At 40.0% G+C, this 23,646-nt stretch overlaps 1 protein-coding gene across 10 annotated transcripts in view; it reads right to left on the reverse strand.

Moving 5' to 3' along the window:
• Positions 1 to 23,646, reverse strand: part of EBF1 (EBF transcription factor 1) — a 272,798-nt gene that overhangs the window by 82,823 nt on the left and 166,329 nt on the right. For 6 of the 10 annotated variants that reach the window (XM_027468382.3, XM_027468381.3, XM_038186282.2 and 3 more), the window contains exons 7-8: positions 19,965 to 20,046; positions 11,910 to 12,051 (exon numbers count right to left, since the gene is read on the reverse strand). In XM_027468382.3, coding sequence (XP_027324183.1) covers positions 11,910 to 12,051; positions 19,965 to 20,046 — 224 coding nt within the window. The remainder of the gene's footprint in view (positions 1 to 11,909; positions 12,052 to 19,964; positions 20,047 to 23,646) is intronic. The other 4 variants (XM_027468383.3, XM_027468384.3, XM_027468380.2 and 1 more) reach the window with 1 other exon arrangement.

A 23,646-nucleotide genomic window follows, 5' to 3' on the forward strand; every position in this document is an offset into this window, starting at 1 on the left:
CAGCAGAAGAGTAAGAAGTTCACCTGAGATGGATTCTACAACAAACGACTTATTTCATGTGGACAAAACCAGGAGCCCTGACTAAAATTAGTGTCTAGCTGAAGTCTCTTTGTTCAGCTGAATTGAGAAAGTCTGCCCACAACAGAGAGCTTGCAGTAATCGTCTTTCAGAAACAGAACAACCCGTGTAGAAACACAAAGCAGTTGTGGCAGGGGCAGGGAGTGCCAGTAATCCAGTTTCTTCGAGGAAAATTCAAGTACCCTAAGAGTTCTTATTCCTCGTTTGATTTCTCTCACAAATCACAGGCTTCTCCCTAATGCAATTTTCTGGAGCCTGAGAATCATAAAGTCAAATACAAACAAGTCTAGTGGAAAATCTCTGACGCTAATCTTGGCCTACGACGTATTTTTAACAGGCGCTGAATTTGTGCGCCGGATTATCCAGATGGCCATACAGGAATCATCCTGATAGGATTAAACCTTTGTGCTGAACTCTGCTCCATCTGTTCTCGGAGGTTTGCCTATCGCTATCAGAATACGAATTTTCAGCCTATGTCTAGCACCAAGACTGAAAACGCCTGCTCACCATACACGCACACACATGTGTATGCACAAACATATCCTTGAGTACTTGATTAGTAATGTGAGATGAAGTTAGCCTGAAGTTTACCACTAAAGAAACATATTGGTTTTATTATTTGTTTGAAGAACAAAGTACGCAATATCTAAATTCAAACAAAAAAGCATTTCTGTTGTTGTTCTGGGACTTGTTCAATTCATTAAACCATAATATTGCCATAAATTTATAGATGAAGGCATGACTAAATATAAAGCAGCAAGGCTCTTCATCTTTGAAATCTATTAGTGTATGAGAATGTATGACACAATTGCACTTTGAAGATATCATGGTTAAATATTCCAGATTAAAAAACAGCCAACAACGAAACACATGCGTGCACACAGCGTTGGTAGCTGTTATTTGTGCCTCGATCCACTCGCAGGCCAAGAACATAAAAGTAATAATCAGTCCCAGTAAAGAAAAGCTTATTCCCATTACTGTTGCTTTCTGCTTTTATTATCTATTAATGACAGTCTTCTGCATTCATTGTTGCAGCCTGCCAGATGCAGCAAAGATCCATATTCATCATGTGCAAAAACTGTGCTCAGGCTGTCTCTGTGACAGGTTAGGCGGAGCTGCCAACCGAGAGACCCAGGTCCGATGGATGGCCTCAGGTTTCCAGGCCCTGGGCCAAGGAAAAAGGTAGGAAATCTGGCTCTTCTGTAAGAAAAGCATCCCAACGGTCAGAAGGCTTCACTAAATTGCTGTTCTGGCCAGAAATATACTACAAAGTAGTGACTACCCAGGGTGGAAAGGATGGATAAGAAAAATAAACAAAATATTTTTTGTTACCATTGTTGTTGTTATTTGGGAGGTTTGCTTCAGGAATGCAATATATGCTCAGCCCATGTTTGTGATGGCAGCAGGACAGAGATGGAGGCAAGGTAACCTGAACTGAATTTCAAGCAGAATCTCTTGCTGCGCTGCAAAGACTGAGACCCCCTTGTCTCTCCTGTGCAGTGTCTTTCAAACCGTTTCCTCCTCTGTTCTTTGTGTTGCACTGAATGCAGGGTCAAGCTCCCCCTCCCAGCCATTTAGGCTTTACTTGCAAAAACACCAGCATAAAAATATATTTATAGTTCATAGTATCTGTCCAGCAATGACACCACATAAAACCAGCATGCTGAAAATCTGAGGAGGGAATACTTTGGACTCACGCCTACAAACGCTTAGAGAAGTTGTTCTTTCAATGTGTCTGATAAAGTCAAGCTATGTTTATATTTATTTATTTAGGGCCATATTCAGACCACCTACTTCAGACGTTGCAGCATGTAAAAAGCCAGACTCCAGCTCTAGCTGAGTCAGGCTGCCTAAATTAGGATCCCCTTTCCTTTATACAATGGGCAGAAATGGGCAGTCACCTCTGGACTTCTGGAGACCCGGGAGCTCCCCCTTGGCTCCCAAAAGCACCAAGGGACCACAGCAAGATGAAACTGTAATACCAGAGGTAGGAAGCAGCTAGAAGTCTGTAAGAAATATTCGGCAGCTGATGTTGACCAGGCACCTGACTGGGCTTTCCAGCAGACAACTCTGTCCTCTCAGATGCACAGCTGGATAAAAGAGCAGCACCCCCAGTAACCCCCGAGGTCATAACCCTTGGAAGGTTTTCTGCTGCACAAGAAGGAGACCTATTCTTCCCCAAAGGGCTCCTAACCAGAGTTGCTTTACCTTTCAGTGCCACAAAGGGCCGTATCTGATCAGATAATGTATTTTTGCCCCTTCACCCCCTCGAATAGCCTAGGAAGTTCAGCAATGCTCTCACCTGAATGTGCTGCTGCAGAGCGCTGTGACCTCAAACCCCAGCCCACAAACTAAAGCCGTAGTTTGGAAGACAAGCAGCTCTGTGGTCAGGCCTGCAATTTACCTCCAAGTTCTGGCCTTCCCTCTCAGCATGGATCAGATAACACCAAACCTATGAATTCCATATGTAGGACCAAGTTTTCAGCAAACAGCAACACGAGCTGTATGTGCAGTCCCCAACAGCAGGGGAGATTTAGCAAGCCTGCTGCCACTGCACAGCTCAAACAGGGACCTCTGTGGGAAACACATTTTGTTCTTGCATGGGGTAAGTACAGAACCTCTGGGAGAGTTGCCACAACGCCATAATGAAAAGGTATTAACCAAAAATAATTAATTCTGAATTTCCTTCTACTCCTATTGTCAATGGACACTGAGTGGTAGTACACTAAATAATATACATTTTAAAACTATTTGGGAGGAGAGTTTTAGAAGCATCCAGCTAGCCAGTGATTCCAATCCCACCAGACACCTAAATGCAGCTTTAGACACTTTAGTGCTTTGAGTTTGACTTTTTGTCCAAGAAAATCCCAAATGATTACTTTGGGGTACCTACAATTTGGGGTGACTTTCTGACCCACAAAAACAGCGCAGAAGTTTAGGAAGTCCTAACACCCACTTCATGAAGGACCGCATCTTGTTGAGCAACTCACAGTGCCCCTCGCACCTTAACTTGCAGATCTAATTGTATAAAGTGCTTTTGAGAAATAGAGTCAAACTGCTAAACTTTAGAGAAGTTTTTCATAAAACTTTTTCTTGATCTTTTTAATAAACTTCCTAACCCTACCCACTTCACTCAATGAGGTCATAAACCAGCATTGCTTATATTACAGTCACTTTCACACTAAGGATTTGTTTTGTCACAAAGTGAACTATAAATTCATGGAATGAAGGTGGGAAACAGAAAGGACTAATTGTGACACACAAAGCTTTCTGGTTATGCTCAGCAAACAGTTTGGGCTGAGATTTTCAGAAACACTTTATGAAGTTGTACCCCTGGCTTTAATGAAAGCACACTTTTCCCAATGCTAAGCACTCCTGAAACTCTTGTATTCTGGATTTGGGCCAAACACAAAGCTTGTCTCCATTCCAATATTAATTATTAGTAGTTTATTTTTATTCTTTATTACTAACATTAATAATTTTCAGATGGCAACCCAGATTAGAATAACCATTCCAAACTTCCCACCCTGGTGGGTTCCATTTTCTGCATCAGTTTCCTAGTTTATGCTATTAACTCATTTCCTTAAATGTGGAGGAACTTTGTGAAATACTCATTTTGCTGGGGAAACTCTCAGCAGGCACCCTGCAATGGAAGCAAGAGACTTAAGTGCTCACACTGGTCTTCTCAGAGTTCAATGAGAAGACATGCAACCTGAGATGCAAAAACACTGAGTTGGTTATTTGTGAAGTTTTCTAACCAGAATGTTCCATGTGACAATTTAGTGGAAAATTTTCAGCTACACCAAAATTAAATCCTTAGATTGTCAGCACTCAGCTGATTGATAGCTTTGGACATAATGGGAACAGAATCCTCTCAACATCACTGATTGTTTTGGCCTGTTCAAATACTGGGGTTCAACTCATGTGAAAGATTTGGAAGTGTCCAGATACCGGCAAAGTTCTATGAACACTGATCATTGATAATCATGATCTTTTACTATATATTCAGATGAATAATCAAAAAAATCACAAGTCCCTGGCCTTTGTTTACAAATCACAATTCACAAAATCCTCTAATTTGTCCCATGTCCCTTTGACTCTGCCCATGTCAGTAGGGGACTGAAGTGGAAGAAAAAAAAAAAGAAAAAAAAACTTTGCCCAACATAGTAAAACATTATATACATACATTATAAACATATATAACAAAAACATTAAGCTGGAGCAATTTGTTTAGAAATACTATTAACCATATTACAGTAACATAATGTTTTGTAATTTACTGGTATGCACATTTTGGAAGATTAGAAAAACAACGTTTGGCAAAACTTCACTGCCATACGGTGCAACATCTAGCAAACATTTCTCTAATCCTAATGTCATTCTTCTCCCCTAGATGCCATTGTATTAGTGACATGGTGGCCAGCAAAGCAAATTGAAATGTAATGAATGCTCATTATCTATGAATATTCATTGCCTATTTGAGTGCTACTGAATGTTCTCCTGTATTGCTAGCTGTGAAGTTTCTGCCAAACAGAGCAGCTAAGGTTGTTCTACATGTATTACTGTACTCCGATTCCTCTGAGGTCTGGAGGAAAACCTCAAACCTTCAGAAAGCAGTTGGGCCAGCTCTACAAATACGAGTCAACTCTCATGGTGATTGGAAAATTTCCATCTGAACTTTTCTCTCTTATCTGTCTGTTTTGCTGTAACAAAACATATTTTTACACAAATCTCTATCAAATTTTAATGCCAGTTTTCCCCGTGTTCTCTTCTTTTTTGCAATTTTGGGAGCACACTTCTGAAAGCTCCTCTGGGAAATTCACAAAATGCATTCTATCTTCATCCAGGTACTATTTTTCCATGAATTCATGACATTCTCGTAACAATAGAGGGTAACAACATATCACAGCGTGACATCGTTTAAATATTCTGGGGGAAGGGATGTTTTATTTTTCATGTGTTTTAAAAACATAAAGGGCAGCTGCTCATGGGTAGAAACTGCCACACCTTATCTGTTTAAAATTAAGGTGTCTCCTGCTTGATGAGTGACTGTCAAGCAGCAATCCTTTCTAACTGTGGTTACTTGAGTACCCAAACTTGACTTTTCAGGAGACATTTCCATGGCCTTTACATAAAACCAACTCTTTTTCTTAAAGATTAAAGTTTTTCACTTGGTTTCTCTTAAGTCTCATGTGACATGGCAGCAGCAGTGTTAGTACATACATGTTATGAAATAATGCCTCAATGATGAAAATTATCACAAGCTCAGAACTCCTACTTCATTGAACACTTACAGCCTAATGGCAGAAGTTAAGTTCTCGAATCTCCTTCCCAAATCTACCATTAAAAATATGCCTCCCAGGAAATTGTTTAAATCTTGTTTTCATTTAGCTTCAGACTAAAAATAAATTTTGAAGCATCAAAATTGCTGCAACCAGATACTCTAAACTTTTAAGCACCTCTCCTTAATGACTGATTTATGACCTAGACAAATAGAAACAGAAGATTTTCTGCTTTCTGTTTGACATGACTGGCTGGGAGAAGGGTAGCTCCACCCTCCCACCCACCCAGTTCTTGTGAAATTCTCAGTAATGGCCAAAGAAGAAGCAGGGTACGGGCCTGAAGGCAGCTACTCAGCTCTAGTGAAGGTTACAAAAATCATCAGCACAATTCAGTGGGGCGTAATTTAGTGAACACATTTTGGAGTTGTATGAATCAGAGCTCTGCTGTGTTTTGCTAACCTGATGGATAGTGTTTTCACTCCTAAAGGAACCATTACAATCACACAACCTGGCATCCTGCAGAGCACCAGCCAGAGAACCTCACCCAGCAATTCCTGGGCGAGGAATTACTCAAGCCCATAACCTTTCCCTGACCTGATGTATACCATTTAGGCAGAGACCAGGTCCTGGCTTAATATCGGCAAACTACAGAGAATCTGCTACAGTTTTGGCATTTGTTTCAACGGTCTCTGGAGGTAAAATATTGCTGAGGTCATATTGGAGTCTTTATTTACTTAGAGATTTTCTAACGTGTAGCACCTTAACTTTCTGGACGTTTTGTCTCTTCAGAGGGACTCTAGCTCCATCTGAGTACACATACTGGACTAATCCACCCCTGGTATGTTCGCTTATATTAGAAACATACAGTAAGACCACAGGGCAGTGAAGAGGTTAATATTATACACTTAGTGAGGTCAAGCTCCAAGAACACATAGCAAGCCATTATGTAAAAAAAAAAAATTGCCTGAATTTATGAGTCACTGCATTTATGAAGGAACTGATATGAGAAAGACAAGTTGGCAAAAGTAAAGAAAATGATTTCCAGCTTGAAGTTTTGCAATCCTTCAGTATATCAAGGCTCACTTACTGTTATTACTATCCATGTTGTGCAATGTTCTGAAAGTCACATTTTTTCCCTTGTGTATGCATAGAGATGTCCAACAACCCTAGGTACTCTTCCCTCATAGAAAATAAATTAGAAAGCAGACGTAACTCAGAATAACATACAAGATCCCCTCAAGTAGAGTGGTAGGAGCCTAATATTTTTTTTCAATATTTTCCTTCTAAATAATAAATCAAGCCAACTGCATTCCTCTATATGGAATGATATGGTGCAGAAAAAGCCTGTGTGTTTATATTTTTCACATAATCATGAAAACATTCCTAAGTGAGGCACTAAGATATAACAGGTGCTTCCACCCATAGATGCAATGAGACAAACATGAAAGTTTTTTTGTTTAAAATGGGCCAGTTTGTGAATGTAGTAGTCCCTGACTTTGCTGGACCTATACCATCTGAGGGATAAAATGTAATAAATTTTGGAGATTAACCTTATTTCTTGGCTTATTAATATTTTTGCCTTCAGTCAATATTCTAATATTAACAATTTCTTCAACAAGCACAGACACGTGCAACACCCAGGCATTCCGGGTTGAATCAAAAAAAAAAAGCTTTCCCTCTTATTAACCAAAATAGAAAAAATAGTCTACTAAGGCACAGCCTAGCATTTTTTAATTATTATTATTTTGTTGTTGCTGTTCTCTCATTCTAAAGGTTTAGTGGCAAATCAGTGCATATGCACACTGTGGTGTCCATGAGATCTCAGATTGCCTGGGTGGGCAGGAATGGCAAGCAAACCTCTTTAAATGCCCCACTGCTCACAAGAGGATCTACCTATGTACCCAGCTGAGTCACAGCTACTACTGCTTTTCATGTACTGTGGAATGTTTTGCACCTGCAGGTAGCAAATAGTCTGAATCATTCATTATTACCATGAACTAAAACAATATAGCAAAAGCTTGATGGCTCTGGGTGCCATAATATAAGAACCAAATAATCCAGCTATTTTCTATAACTTCTACTACAAGGCAGCCACTAACGATGGCTCTACATATACATATAAAGATCGCTATATTTCGAAATATTTAATATTTCATATTAAAACAATGTCTGGACACTGTTTTAGAAATCATGATTGTCTTTGCTTCCATCTTCAAATTCTGATGCCACGTCTCGTAATTTGTCTCCTTCTACCCTGAATCTTTTCTCTTTTGCTGCTGTTGAGCTGACTCAGAACCAAATCACCACCAAACCTCAGCACCAGCTAGTTCTTTGGTGCTCTCCTACAGATGAGGAGGAGGAAGAAAGAAATAAAACTGTCCCTTTAAAAAAAAAAAAATACAAGCATTTAAGCTGCTTGTCAGTCGTCTTCCTGACAAGGCCACTTGAATGTATTCAGGAATATTTGCATAAATGCTCACAGTGAGTTCACCGTGGCAGCTAGCGCTAATGGTACATAAAGTAATTTAGTCACTTTTCTTAGGCATCCTGTCAGGGTGATAAGCACCCCCTTCTTTGCCTTGTTGCATATTAGATCATTAGATAATAAAGTGTTAGAGCATGCAAACTGACAGGGTCTCAGGGACTATCATTTTTCGAGGGCATTGCATTCTGCCAGTGAGGAAAAATAATAGAGAAACTGATGCTGCAATTGGCTTTACATTTTTTTAGAACCATTCAGAGATTTGGGAGAAAAAGATTTTTTTTATTTTGCAGTAATAACTGAAAACTTTGCAGACATCTGCAGTAGTGGACTTCATGCTGGTAAACTTGAAAAGGGTTGCTGCAAACCCTGTCAGAACTCCCCCTTCCATAAGCTATCACTTAAATTGCATTGGAAAGATTCTGCTTTTAAAATTGACACCCTGGGACGAACTACAAGCTGAAACATACTTTGCTGGTTGGGGCCTATTGGCTCTTCACTATATATCTTAATATATGTGTACAATTTAGAAAGGTCAACCACACCAGCCTTCTGGTTTACCATAAATATAAAACAAGTGAGGATCCAACTATTTGTGAATGAAAAAGTGATAATTACTGAAAACCACAGATTGCTGTGGCTTACCCTATTTATACCACACAGAGATGCGTGAAATAATTTGCCTTTGCCAGCTATTACTCTTGAAAGATAGATATATTTATTTGAAATATGAGCTTCTTAACCCACTGGTTTCAAGGAGGACAGTGTGTGGAAATGAAACCATGATCTAGGTTCCTAGTTACATTCAGAGATATGAGCTACGAAAAGGAACTTTCCTTTTACTGCCTGACAAGCAAGATATAAATAGAGATGTGTTGCATGTCCCAAAAATAATCCAGGCTACCTACTAATGAGATGGTAAAAACCCAGATGTGGAGACACTAGGCTCCTGAGTGGCTCAGGAGGTAAAGCTTCCTTTCTAGCTTTTTGGCATTCAAAGGCTTTTTTAGGTGTCACTTAAGCTGCAGCTCCATCTTAAAGAGCAGCATGTCCCAACACAGCTTTGGAAGGAAAAATAAACTGGATATGATCTAATGAAACTAGGCAACCAGCACTCCTTCATCATACATCCTCTTTCCCAGTCTCAGTCCTCTCACAGTCAGGTATTCATCACTATTGTGATATAATAATTAATTTAAAGAGTCAAGTATCTAGAAAAGTGCACAGAAATACATCTGGTCAAGGGCATTTCATAGCTAGACTCCAGCATTTCAAAACCTGTGACCAGAAGTTGCTCAGCAGAGCTGTAAACCAGAGACAAACAAGCCATGTCTCTGTTAGTTTCTGATTCACCATTTACAAATATTGTTTAGGTCAATCTGTCCTCCCCCCTGAAGGAGCAAGGAAAGCTGGAAAGAGGAAAGGCAAACAAGCAGTCTTTTCTACTTACACATGAAGATATTATTCAAGATAAAAATTGCAAAACCAGGAGGATAATAATATACTTTGAGACTCAAAGTAAAACTGAAAATTAATTTCAGTGAAGGAAACTCTCTTCTGTTCCAACAGGTCTGAAGTTCTTGGTGGTTGCCCAGAATTCAACAGCATTAAGCCCAGTTGAGACTTTGCCCACTTTTTTCATTCAGTTAAGTGTTTTAGACATTCGATACTGACATTTAAAACAGTTACTGGATTTTTTTTCATTATTATTATTTATTTTGCCATCTCCTGGGACACAAATATGCACAGAATTCCTGGAGAGATGGATTAGAAGATTTAGCTTAAAAAGAAAGACTCCACCAAGCCTTTGGGAAAAGTGTAATTTTGCAGTATGGAGGTTACATTCAAAAGTAAGAATTTATTAGTGGTGGCTTTATGAGGTTGCTTAAGAGGTGTCTGAGAAAGTAGATCAGAAAAATCACCTTTCCCACCAAATGTACACATGGAGATAGTTTGCAGATGTTAGCTTTTAATGGTAGCGCAGTAACCAGAGTTTGTATAAATACGTAAGCATAGTATTATCTTTTTTTGCTTCTTTTTGCTGGCAGAATCTTTCAGGTAATAGGAGTGGTAAAATGGGATGCTATTACACCATGCACACAAATAGGAATGTTTATAAATATGAGAAAATAAGTATTGCCTTGACCAAAAGCATGCGCTGAGAAGACTGCAATGGGGAAAAAAAATCCTACACTAGCAGGAATATAAGCTAAACATTAGAGGGTTTTGAAAGACTAGACTTAATGGAAAGATTACAAAGTTGCACAGAGTGAAGTTTCCTTTTGTAATGTTCTGCCTCCTGGTAATTAATAAAGACAGAGTTTGTACATTCCTTACAAAAATTCAGCAAAAAAAATTATGACAGTGGTTTGTTTATTAAATTAGGTTGTTGGCAGGATGAAAAAAATTCTATAACATGAATTATAGCTGAAAATGGCTCGTAGCCTACATAAAAAGTTAGAGCTAAATAAATACAGATGTAAGTTATGTTTATATAATGAGAAACGCTGCTGAGCTAAGAATTTTAGGTTAGTAAGTGTGAACTACAGACCTGATTCTGCAAACACTTATCAATACCCTCAACTTTACTGACACAAGAAGCCTCATTGATCCCAACAGGACCATATGTGCACATAATCTTAAATATATGCATAAGTGCTTGCAGGACTGATGCTTGAAAGCAGGAACAGAATAGAAAGCTATTTCTACAGGAATCCACTGAGTAGTAGAAATTCATACATTTGCCCATTTCTCACTATTAATAATTTCTTTTAACATATCTACTGAACATTATTTCTGAGTGTCACTCACTTTCCTGGAGAAAATTTTATCTGGTTTCTTCAAACTCTTTGGAAAAATCTATTTAATTATTCATCAGATCCTTGGCAAATATTTGTGAAACAAACCAGCATAAAGGACTAGAGCCTTCTACACTCAACAACTTCAATGGAGTCTGAGGGTACACATCTCTTAGAGGGAGAAAGCACCTATTGAATTAGGATTACAAACAGCTTTGAAGACAAAGAGCTTTTCTACCAAGCTGGAACAGGGAAAAGGGAGTAAAATGCCCTCTGTTTTTGGTGTTTGTTATTTTGTTGTTTTGTTTTATTTCCAGTAGTAGTCAAAGAGGAGAAAGAGCAAAACAAAATGTTAATCAAATCCAGATTTTTCAGAGTGCATTTGTACTCAACAACTCCCATTTTAAGCACCTACATTCACCAGCAGATATTCTCTTCCAGGACCAGTTGATTTTCTGGAAAAGATTACTATCCTCAAGGCTACTCCCAGTCACAGCCCCCATTCCACCCTTACTGCTGCTCACTGTGTTTTCAAACAAGCCAGCCAAATTGCCTTGCACCATTTCTCCTTCAAACATTTCAGCAAAATAAGCCAGACTGGCAAAGAGTTATTGCTGAAACTGTTAAACTCAAATGGACTACTTTAGATTGAAGGAGATTAAGGAGTGATCAGACTATCTTGGCTGGCATGTCTATGGTAGAGATTAGCCTCCAGCAGGGAGGAGAGGCCAGCAGCTGTGGCATGCGAGGAACAGCAACTTCCTCAGCTGGCACAGCTGGAGCCAGAAGAGAACATTCGTCCATGGCTTGAGTAAGCAGATGGATTTCCAAAAGGGCTCTGCTTTCATTATAACAATTCAAAGAAACAGCTGGATCTCCTAGAGAGCTCTGCAATCTGTAGATAGTAGTAATCCAATCCCAAATTTAGGTGCTGAGCACTTCAGAAAATATGCAACATCCTTTAGATGCACAGTCAAAAATCAAGGCATTTTGGAAAAGGTCAATTTTGGATACCAAACAGACACAACCCAAAAATAAATAAAAAATCACCGTACTTCACAAACACAGAATAGATTCTGCACCCATATTTGTCTACTAGTTTGTCATTTAACTACAGTTAGTGCTGACCTAGTGGAAGAATTCCACTTGGAGGCCAGTCCCAAAGGGAATGATTGTTATACAACAACTTGAAACCAGTAGTCAGAGACAGAAACCAAATAAATCCACATTTAAAATAGCAATGCCAACCAATGAAAATGATATGCCTACCATGTTCCAGATAAGAAGGCGTACCTTCCGAGGGATCGAGTCTTCGAGCTCTCCGCCCGTGTTTAGAATTGTTGTGCACAAACATATTGTCCGACACTGCCAACACATGGCCATCAACATTGACTGTTGTAGACACCACAACCTGTGAGCACAAGAGCAAAATGGAGGAACATTCGGATACATATGTATGTTTTTTAAGCACAGAGTGTAATAAACTCAGTTAAATAAATAACAGCTGGGAGCTGTAGAAAATTGCATAGCTATTTCACATAATAACTGGTGCTTATGCTGTACAAATCTAACAAGAGACGCTATTGATGAGTGGGTCTTTGGCATCGAAAGCTTTTGATGCAGTTTTAAGTCAAATTGCAGAGTTTGTAGCTGCATGGCAGACGGCACACTGTTAACCATCATTTTAACAAGAGGATCTTTATTAAGTATTTTTCCCGTATGTACAAGGGCAGCTGTGTTTCACCCTAAATTATCCTTCAGTTTCCATGCTGAAGTAGATAGAGCTGTTGACATTGCAAATGAGAATCAATTCAGAATAAAAGAAAACAAAAGTGTAGTTTGTGAAGTTGCAATTACAGTTGTTGCATTCCTCCTCCCTCCTGCCCCCCATCTACACTTCTCCCTACTCTGTACAGTCACTACAGGTTGTTTTTCCTGAGCTCTATCTTAGAGGGTACTCATAGATGTGTTCGTATATGCATGCACACTTGACAGTGGGTATTTTACCTGGGAAACATAAATCTATTCAACCAGCATTAGCATTATTTGTATCTCCTAATTTATCTCAATGTCAACACCTGTGACTTGGTTTGAGGTGAGGTGGTGGAGCCCTGCCCTGGAGACAGGGCTTGATTCTTCAACCCGGGGTCAACCCAGGATGGGAGAGGAGCCAGTCTGAGGGGAGCAAATGGGTAAGTGTTGGGAGTTAGGTGCCCTGAGTGCTCGCAGGGGTCCAGAGGGACCTCTGAACCTTGAGGCTCAGCAGACACTATTCAAGAGGAAATCCCTGTTCAGGCTGAGGGCACCATCAGTAGTGGAGGAAACAGCAGGGGGTGAGCAGGACAAGTTCCCAACAGAGCCACAAAATCATCACCCGAAGTTTCCTCCTAACCCAGGTCTCCTTCCACACCGCTCCAACCGTGCAATGTCACAGCCTCCCTGGCTTTCGTTCAGCTGCCCCCTCCCACTGCCTTTTCCCAAGAAAGTACATCATTATCAGGGTTCTACCCCAGCCAAGGGTTTGGCCTTCAGCCGGCTGCTGGTTTGCCAGGAGCGCACACTGCCTTCGAGAACTTCCACTAAAACAATCAGAAGAAATGACCTACACTTCTCCTTACATTAAACAGGGAAGGGGATTAAAAACTGAAACCCACAGAGATATGTTTATTCATGCGACCTCTTACAACCAAATATAATAATTGTCTGTTAATTGCAGTTTCAGCTCCCACCTCATGCTTCGACATGTGAAACAGCAATCAGCAGCTCCTGTTTAATCCACCTATTATGTTGACTAATTAACTTTGCTCGACAGTTTATTTCTTCCTCCATTATCAGCCCCTGTCAGCCGCAAGCACACTGCCGCAAAGGGGGACCTCAGCCCTTTTGATTGATCACCGATAGATTGACATGCAGATTAATTTAATTAGAATCACCTCACTTGAGAAATGAAAGACAATGGCAAGGAGGCTAATAGATCTGCTCTTATAATGAGGCAAGCCTCCAGAGCCATGGCAGAGGATTTCTGATTTATTTTGCTGAATTCCCCAGTCGCTCTGAAAGGCTCTTGCTTTAATTGTTCTTGGTTTTGAGAGGCTTTAGCCTCTGAAGAGGTGAAATGCTTTACAAGGATTGGCAAACATTGCTTCAACTCTCTCAGGAAGCTGCTGCCTCTCAAAGTTGGTCAAATGGGGACACTTAAAGGATCGCTTACAACATTTCAATTTCATCACTTGAATTGGATTTAAAAATTTAAACAAAATATTTTCCACCTACTTCTGACCACCTATAAAATGCTTAAAAATACAAAGTAAGTGAAGCTGCTCAGATGCCTATAACTAATCCCAAAGTTTTGTCTCTAAAAAGAGGAATACATAAGAGAATAGTTTACATCTAAAGGATCTTAAAACTGTTCCTCAGAATGGCATTCCAGGCAATAGATTTTTGCGTGTGTTGTAAGTGAAAGATATTAAAATACAGAATAAATGATTCAAGACCTCTTACAGATGGAAATTTGGGAAAAAGAAAGCACCAAGTACTGTAGGTAAGTTCTTCTGAAATCAAACTAGGAAAAAAAAAAAAAAAGAGAGAGAGAAAAAAAAAAAGCCCTATATATAAAATTCCAAAAGGGATTTCAAAAGTAATTTATCCTTTGCATTCCTGAGGGATAGAATAAAGTTTATGATATTTTCAATAAAATATGATCTTATAGTAAGTGGCTCAGGGTTTGCAATCTTATTTGTGCACTTGCATCCATTGTAAATTCTTTGCAACTGGGATTTTGAGCCAAATCCTTAGCTGACATTGCCTGTCATAGCTCCATGATTTATACCTCCCCCTTATCTTATTCTATGGGTCTGCTAAGAAAATTAATACTATTGCAATTAATAAAAACTACAGTGTCAAATATTTCCCCCAACCCAAAACACATAGAGGTACATACATATTACCAACTGAAGCTGATCAATCATGTGATGGAACCCAAACTTTTGAACATTTCTAGAAAAGGCATTCCAAAAACTAACAATTCAAGAGTAATAATAGCAAGACAGGTCTCAGACTTGTGAAAGACGTGTATGTAAGTAGCTGTCTCTATCCATGCACATTTCTAGGGAAGAACTCATGGAAACAATCCTAGTGAGGTCACTTTTATGGGAGTAAAGCTGTATTTGATTTTTCCCCCTCAGGTTTCCAAAATTCTTGATGTGACAGATTTTGAATTACTTAACAGTGTCTTCCTACCTGCCTCCTGAGTTTGATTTACTACAAAGAGACCACATTGGTGTGGTTCTTCAGTGTCGTTAGCAGAAGAAACTATAAAAGGAATCCCCAAGAGAAACTGTTTCCAGTGTCAGGAAACGCAAAAAAAAAAAAAAAAAAAAAAAAAAAAGTGGTTACTCTTATGTGTCTGTCTGAAAAAAAAAATGATTATTCATACTGCACTTGTAAGAAACAGCAAAAACTGCTTACTGCTTTAAACACAAAATCTCATTAATTCAATAATACTGAAGATATACTGCCCTAACGAAATATTAATACCCTTAATTATTAACAGAGAAAAAAATACACCTTGAATATTGTGTGCCACAGTTACATACTTGGACTGCTGCAGAGCACTTACATACTTACAAGTTCTGCTCATATTTTTTAATCTAAAAAAATACTACACTCTCATTTTGATTTTGAAATGATTCGGATATGTTCAAGTCAAAGCACATGCTAAAACTAATTTGTGGAGAAATCATAAAATTAGGGGGAGGGGAGAGCCAAAGTAGATGTGGAATGGGCACTGAGGCATCCTAAAACACAGACCATAGCAAGAGGGAAAGGCACACTACAGTTTAATAAATGATTAATGAGGTGCTGACACATTAATGTAAGCACAGGGACAAGCAGGCCTGCCAAATCTCAAACCTTTCCAAATTTTGTCAACAAAACACAGTTTTAATTTGGGACAGGCAAACATGGAAAACGATTTTGAGCTTTAGCTTCAGCCCTTCATAGATTTTGAATTTAAATCCTGTATCAACATCGGAGGAGACAGGGGTATGAAAGAAACACATTGGTTTATAACTTTGTTCAATGAAGTTGGCACTATCAACTGCATTAACGTATCACAACTCTATGAATTATTCTGCCTGCCATTAAATAGTTCGGTTGTGAATGCTTTGGAGCTTAGTTAAAAAAAAAATATTCTGAGACCAGGAGCCTGTAGATCAAGCTATTTATCCACGTTTAGCACTCAGCCTGTTTATTTGTTATAGTACCTCACCTAATATATCAAAATTAAGCATTGCATGACTCCTCATTTTTAACCACAGCCCATTAAGCTTTGCTAACTGATTAAGACATAGCATGTTCCTTGTGCTTTCAATTTTCTCCAGTGTATAGTGAGGGTTCTGATATTTTTGTGATGTCCCCAACATCCAGTGGCAAAGGCAGAGAAAATCGGATTAAGATGATTTCCAGCTTTAAACTGTGTCATTAGTGTTAAAACTGTAACTCCTGCATTTGCTGCTCTTCTGAAAGCTATGTAAAAATGGCTTGAGCAACATCTTTATTTTTACCACCACTTGGTGACCTCTTCCTAAAGTGTCTTGACTTCTTTATACTAGTAACTAAAAATTTCTTTCAATTTAATAAGACATTTGAAAACGTGTCTAACTTAAAGCACATAAGTACAATACATTCAGTAATTTTGCTCGCATGCACAAGGCCAGGCCAGGTGCTTAATTATCTTGTTGAATTGGGCCACAACTCTCACTGCTATTTTCCAGACTTTTTTTTTTTTCTTTTTGGCCTTTACCTTCTCTGGGGATGAAGCCTTGCATGTCCAAATTCCATTATCAGGGATTCATGAAGCATCATCTCTTTCTCTTATGCAAATTTGCAATAAGACACAAGTGGCTTCAATTCAAACATGAGTGGCAGCATCCCATGGAGGCAAACTAGCAGCCTGTGCTGGGGAAGAGCTTGTGCTAACAGCATCAAACAGTGTGGCAATTTCCAAGTGACTTTCAAGGTTTTCATAATAAACAAATGTTTGGGGTTTTATACAGTGACTCAGTCTGAAAAGTTTCCTCTAAATTAAAACTTGACGTGTCAGTTTGCAAGCAGTTGTGCTAAAACAAGAACAAGATAACTGGGGCACCTGGGTTTCATTAATTACAATAATACACAAAACTGTTTAGGTTGTGTGAGTGCTGAAAAACAAAATCTGGCCAGAATTTACCCATGATACGGCCTACTTATTACTATTACTGCTGCCTGGGGCTCTACAGCCCATCCCACCAAGACTGATGACTTGTGACAAAGAATGCACAAACAGACTGAGCATCTGCTTCATGGGGTTTTTGGAATAAAAAGGTAAGGTTGGAGCAAGGAGAAAATAAGTGGCACTGCCAAATGTTTTGTGTAATAGGACTGACGAAATACAGAGATGAAGTAATTTTCTTGAGAACAAATGAGGAGTCTGTAGCATAGCTGAATACTCAACTCAAGTCTTGGGTCCTTGCATAGCCAGTACTTTACTTTTTCTCTCTGTCTCTCTCTGCTGCTAGAGACACAGCTAAAACAGCCAGGGCAAGCACTGCTCCAGAACACACTTCTGCTGGCATTTGACCCTGCTGATATACAGCACTGAGTTGTCACATGCCTGGGCATCTCAGTCATACAGAGAAATGTATTTTCTTCCAGGCCCACAACTGCTTTTATGTTAGGCCTATTTCACTAGTATATTTGCAAGCAAAGTGCAGGATAAAACTTCCTAATTCACTTCTATACATGGATGAAGACTCACATGCAGGTCTTCTGAATCAACACATACTCTGCCTCCTCCCTGTGCTTTCTTAATCTGTCTTAGACCATACTACAGTCAGACAATTCCATGTTGCAGGAAATAAAACTATTAAGAAAGGAATTTTTAAGCATGACCTATTCTTAGATGGTACAAGACTCATGCCCCTGGCCCTTCACTGTCTCCCCACCAAAACCACAAGCTCTGTTCTAATAACTCCTAGCAAGTTTGGGAGACAGGTAACTGACACCATGCCAAAAGGTGGAAAAGTCTCCAGGCAGCTTGACAGTCCAGCACAGCTGAGGGAATAAAGTAAAGGAAGGGAAAGTCTCAATTTTTCTGTGAAAAGTGTGTGCTACTATCCAAAAAGTAGTTGAAAATGCATTAGTCTCATGTTTTTAACCATACCTTTGACATAACTTTAAGACAGACTTTTTGAGTCACTGGGAGAATTTCAAAAGCACAAAGCAGCTGATGACAAACACTCTACTCACTTCACAAGGGCCTAGATTTCATTTGGTTCCTATACAACACTGTCTCAAACACCTAGGTGCATCATATTATCAAGATACTATGTGTATACGTGGTCCTTTTCACCCCAAGAAATAAAAAATGAAGCCTGGATTCTGTAGTGTGGTTGTTTTATTTTAAGAAGTCTGTTGCTAAAAGAACAAGTTTGACATTGAAAAAAAAAAAAAAAAAAGGAAGAAGAAGAAAAAAGAAAAAAAAAAAAAAGGCAATGTAAAACAATAAGCCTGGGCACTTAACAGAATGCTGCAGGCTTCAATACCACCCTGTATTATAGTATGAGTGGTTCACTCTGCTGAAAGTGATTAATTTCTTGAAAATGCTAAGGTCACACTAATTGACATGACCTGTGTAATTAAGCAGTCTCTGTTTACACACGAAAAGCTCAACTGCTGTGAAGCTGGGTTTGTATGACAGAATGTCTTTACAAGTCAAGAGATCAACAACCTTTCCTATGTCCTACCTACTCACCGACACAGGCTCCTGATTGCTGCTCTGAGAGAACACGCAAAGACATTACCATATGAAAATCAGCCTCTAGCCTGGATGAGCACAAACCCAGCAGAGTGTACATGTTGTGAAGCAAGCTCTGACAGGCCCCAGGGGTGACTGCTTGGCCTAAATCCCCATGCTGGTGAGTCCTTTTTCCACTTTCTCCTTCACTGATAATGCCCTCTCGAATCATGGGAGAAATGTGACAGGGAAGAACATGGGGTGAGAAGTCAAGGGCTCTGCCATGCTAATGCTAGCTTTTATACTGATTAATTTAATCCCTGCGGCCACATCTCCTCCCTTCTGCACATCTATGCTTTGAGGGGCAAATAACACCCTCCTGACTTCCAGTGTTGTTGCAATTAAGCAGTTCAACAAAAGACATATGTTTTACATGTAAATAATATTGCCATTTACATATCATTTAGCACTTTTAAGCACCACAGTGCCCTGAAGAAACAAACAAAAATTCTGAGCTACTGCAGAAAGCAGCAGGTATCTTTTGGAATCTTCTTGCTCCAGAGACCCATGGGGTCAAGGGGACAAACCTCCTATTTTTTCCTCAGCTCCCAGTGGCAAATCCCCACTGAATGACTATGTCGTGTTTTCTCTTTGTGCTCTACCTATGCCTCCCATCAAAAAGAAAGGTCCTTTGGCTGTCTATACCATAGTTTAATTCAGCCGATACTCAGGTAAAGCATCATTGGCACAGTCAAAGGACCACATATCCAATACAGGGCTTGGAACGACCACTCTTAATGTTACCACCATACAATTCTCTGCTGCCAACACTGAGAAAGGCAAGCACAGGTTGTCTTTCCAAGGGATACTGCTGTTCTTAACCACAAAAGTGGTCATGGGCATATGGGTACCATAAGAAAATGTCTTTGGCCACCTGAAGCCATGTTGACACCATAGCTCCTGGGCCCTACTCCAACATGCTGCAACAGTAGGGAAGTTTCAGTCCAAAATATCCCAAAAAAGATATACATAACAGGACTGACTACAGGGATGGACCATCACTACGTTGATACACATTTATGAGTCTTCAGTGCTGCAGAAAAAATAATTCCTGAAGTGTAAGCAAAATCATGAGCTTGATTTTGTTGATGAATTACTCTTATACCTTCCTCTGCCCTTTCCAATAAAGACAATGCTTTCTTAGTTTGACATGTTTACACGAAGGCAAACAATTTTCCAGGTAGAACGGAGAACCTAGGAGCTAGGTTGCCTCATAACTTAAAACAATAGCAAGGTCATTTTGTTTTTCCTTTTCAGACTTTCGTTTCATATGGAGATGACTTTATCTTCAAGAGTTTTCTTGCCCAGAGGAAGAAACCCCAACTACTTCCTGCCAATTCTGCTGTGATGAGAAGCCCTCATGCAACATTCTGTTGTCTTATTATTTATTTTTTTTTAGCATCTCCCAGTGAATTACTCAGTTAGTTTGGGTCAAAGTACTTCTATCCCTAACAGCTACTGATTTTTAAGAGGAAGCATGTCCAACTGACCTGAAATCGACGCATGTCTCGAGGGTTTCCTGCATTTTTTAGGCAATTTTGGTTACATTTGAGAAAAAATTTCAAGAAGAACCTGTGGAGAAAGAGAAATGGACATTAACATCTCATAAACAGTTTGCAGTAGTAACATGTAACATCTGCACGTTTGGTCCAACAAAGCCGTGTTTACATTAGTAATCCCAACTCGGACAAAGTCAATCATCCTACTGACTATCCACTGAGGGAGCAGAGCTGGTACAGGCCCCAGTACAGCAAAACATGTAAGCACATCCTAAGGTGTAAGCATTAGATCTGTTGTGTCAGTCATGAAAGCTTGCAGAGTTGGTCTCTCTGTCGCACTAAGTAGCCAACTTTGTGGTGCCATCAACAGCAGCAGGGAAGTACAAGACATATATTTTGGTTCAGCAAAAAGAGGACAGAAAAACGCCAGCCAAGAAAATTCCCATATCTACCAGTGGAGTTTTGTTTCACCAGTTTGCTTTAGTGTGCAAATTTTGATTTAATACAAAAATAAATAAACTGTTCCATACAATCAAAATCTCCCTTCCACAGTTAAACTTGGTTTGTACATAACACTAATTCCCAAACAGTGGCTAATGAAAGACCAAAACCCGGGGAGAGGAGGGGGGGGAAGTCTTAGTTAAAAGACTCACTTCATGGAAAAATGAAATCTTTTCAATGCTGTCTATTTCCTGACCATACACAGTTCACTGAAGTAGCTATATGACCCTGACATATCTCTCTAAGAAAAGACATTGCATTTTACAAAGCCAAAGAAAAAAGCAAACATTTCACTGAAAATATTTCCTTCGGTGTTATGCATCAGTGGACTGTAAACTCATAAAGACAAGTCAATGAATAATAGCGGGTTTCAGATTCCAGGCTTCCTCCTTGAGAGCCAAAGTTTATCAACCTTTTGTCCAAAATAAACTACAGACTAAGGCCTACTAAAGCTCAGCTGTGCAAAATGTAATCCTACAGCAAGTTTAAAACCTAGCGCAACCGGACAGAGCAACGTTACATTTGCAATAACCATCAGTTGACTAAGCAGAAACTAATCTGACCTGTCTCCATATACAAAAAGCAAGGCAGGGAATTGTTTGATCCTGTTTTACTTGAAATTGGAAAGTTAACTTTTGCAATCATCCATCTTTTAACACCCAAACTGAATGCTAAGTCAGCAGAATTTGCACATGCTGCCACCAGGAAAGGCAAAACTGGAGGGTAAACAGCTTCAGAAAATCCCTTTTTCATGAGCAGCATTCTTTGCCCCGCTCTAGTTGTGATGCTGCCCTTCAAAGAGGCAAGTTTTGGTGCTTGCTCCTCCACGCCAAGAAAAGCATATCAGGCAAACATCTGCAAGGACAAGTTCAAACTCCAAGGGACTGTTTTCATTAAAGAAGAGTAAGGTAATGAGGAGGATTATAAATTGCAATGCTCAGGATTATCAAGGACTGGATCTCCTGACCCACAAAGTCCCTTCTCATCCTGTGCTCATAAATAATAGCACGCGATCAGCAATCAATATAAAATAAACAGCCGCCACACTTGAACAGGGCTTTGGAGACACTGCATTTGTTTACGCCAAAATAAAGAGTGGTATATGCTGTTAGGTTTTCTCATCAAGCAGGTTCTGATATTCAATAACTGAAAGTTGGTGCTATTTGTTGTACGTGTGTGTGTCTTTTTAAGCCTCTAATGGCCAGCTGTGACAGCCTGATTCAGATTGTGTAGAAGAAGCTGTCAGCACAAATCTTGGCATCTCGAATCCAGACAACTGCTTGCCACCAGGCGAAGGTTTGTACTCGTGCCAGAATGGATTTTGAGAGACAAGCAAATAGGGCATTAATTCCGCCAAAGAAAAGCGAAAAGTGGGGAGAGTTCAGGATCTTACACTTCAGATGATGGCTTTCCTGTCAACAGCTCATCATTTAGCTCGTGCGCTATGAAGGGCACGGACATCAGATCCCTCTTGCCCTTAGCTGGCCCTGTCATGCAAAATGCTGGCAGGATCCAGAGACCACCTCTCCATGCAAGATTGCTTGCTGAAATAAAAAGCCTGGCCATCTGTTGGGAGGCAAAGACATCCCTGTCAGCTGGTGCCTCCAGCCTTGAACAGGCCCTTATGTGGCAAAGCCTCAGTACCATTTACTCTTTGGGGAGAAGCCTGTGCTCATCCAGGGTTTTTCAGGGGACTGTTCACAGCTCTGCCGAGTGCCGAGTTCAGCAGCTGCCTGCTCGGTCTGCTGCAGCCCAAGTGCCACACCACAGCCCTGAGCAGAGCTGCAACATAGGAGAATCAAAAATATCAGCACTGAAAGATAGCAACAGCCATGAGAAGGTGGGAAGAGCCTTCCCAGGCTGGCACCGTGCAGCACGTGCAAGCTGTGCAGCTGGCAGCTCCACACACGGCTCCCAGAAGAGGTGGAAAGCTCCTCATGGAGCTCTCTGGAGAAACACTTCGCATTCCAGCTCAAAGGCTGGGAGAATCACTATGAAATACAAGAGCTGGGTTTGGGGGTTTGCAAACTGACCTACAGTTTCAAAGTCCTGCTCCATTTCCATTGCACCATCTCCCCCAAATCCTACAGAAGTTTCGACAAAAATAAACTGTAGAAGAAATTAAACTCACCTATTTAAATCTATTAAAAAAAAAAAAAAAAAAAAAACACTCAGGCAAGCAAGCAAACAAAACTTCCTTTGAATTAAATCAACTCTAGAAAAAATAACTTTAAAAAAATCCTACAATATTTTCAGAGGAACTTTCAAGACATCATGCTTACACAGCCAAGTTTGTTCTCTGCATTTTAAGTACAAATTCACCAGTTTATAGACCATGCCCTGCCAAGCGCCGTATTTTTGTTCCACTGAAAGACAAAACAAAGTATAAGCTCCACTTTGTTTGGAAATGCACCAGAGCTGGAGCCCCCCAGCTCCACAGAAACATCCCATGCTCGCTCAAGCAAGAGCTAAGAAGCTCCTGAGCTGGCATGGGGTGCACCAACCGATGAAATCCCTGCTCCGACAGGCAGACAGATTTGTATGGATTAGGGCAAGGGCAGAGCAGCACTGTCTGGTACATGGGGTTCACCCTAGTCTCTTAATTCTCCCTCGATTCCTGCTTGGAACCTCTTGCCCAGGTGCCTTCTTCACCTCAAGTCCAGTCCTGCCAGCCTTGCTCATTAGCAACACTTCACTCTGCAAATATTTCACATTCAGATTGACAGGACTGGTCCAGGAGAATTGCCAGCAGAGCTGAGCCCTTTGTAAGCATAAACTTCCATCTCTGTTTGTTTGCATCTAGCTTCTTCACAGTGCGCTATTTTTTTTCCAGTTTTAACTTTCTCCCCATTTGGCAGGGCTGTGTAGCATTAATACTAACCACAGAGGATATATAGCATTAATACTAACCACTGGGGTCTGAAATTCATTCCCAAGATGAAAAAAATGTGCAAAACAGAGGAGCGTCAATAAAATCTTCGCCTTTAACTCTCTCTCCAAACTTATGTGACTGCTAAACACCAGCTCTTCCGCCACACACGACTCAGTCATCAATTACACTTATTGCTACCATTAAACATTTCTTTTTTGCATGAATCAAAGAGAACGCATTTTCCAACTCCCTTCCTGACTGCTAACAGCCCTGGCATGAAGACCACTGGTGCACATGGAA

This window comes from Anas platyrhynchos, chromosome 14, assembly GCF_047663525.1.
Source record: "Anas platyrhynchos isolate ZD024472 breed Pekin duck chromosome 14, IASCAAS_PekinDuck_T2T, whole genome shotgun sequence".
Taxonomy (NCBI): domain Eukaryota; kingdom Metazoa; phylum Chordata; class Aves; order Anseriformes; family Anatidae; genus Anas; species Anas platyrhynchos.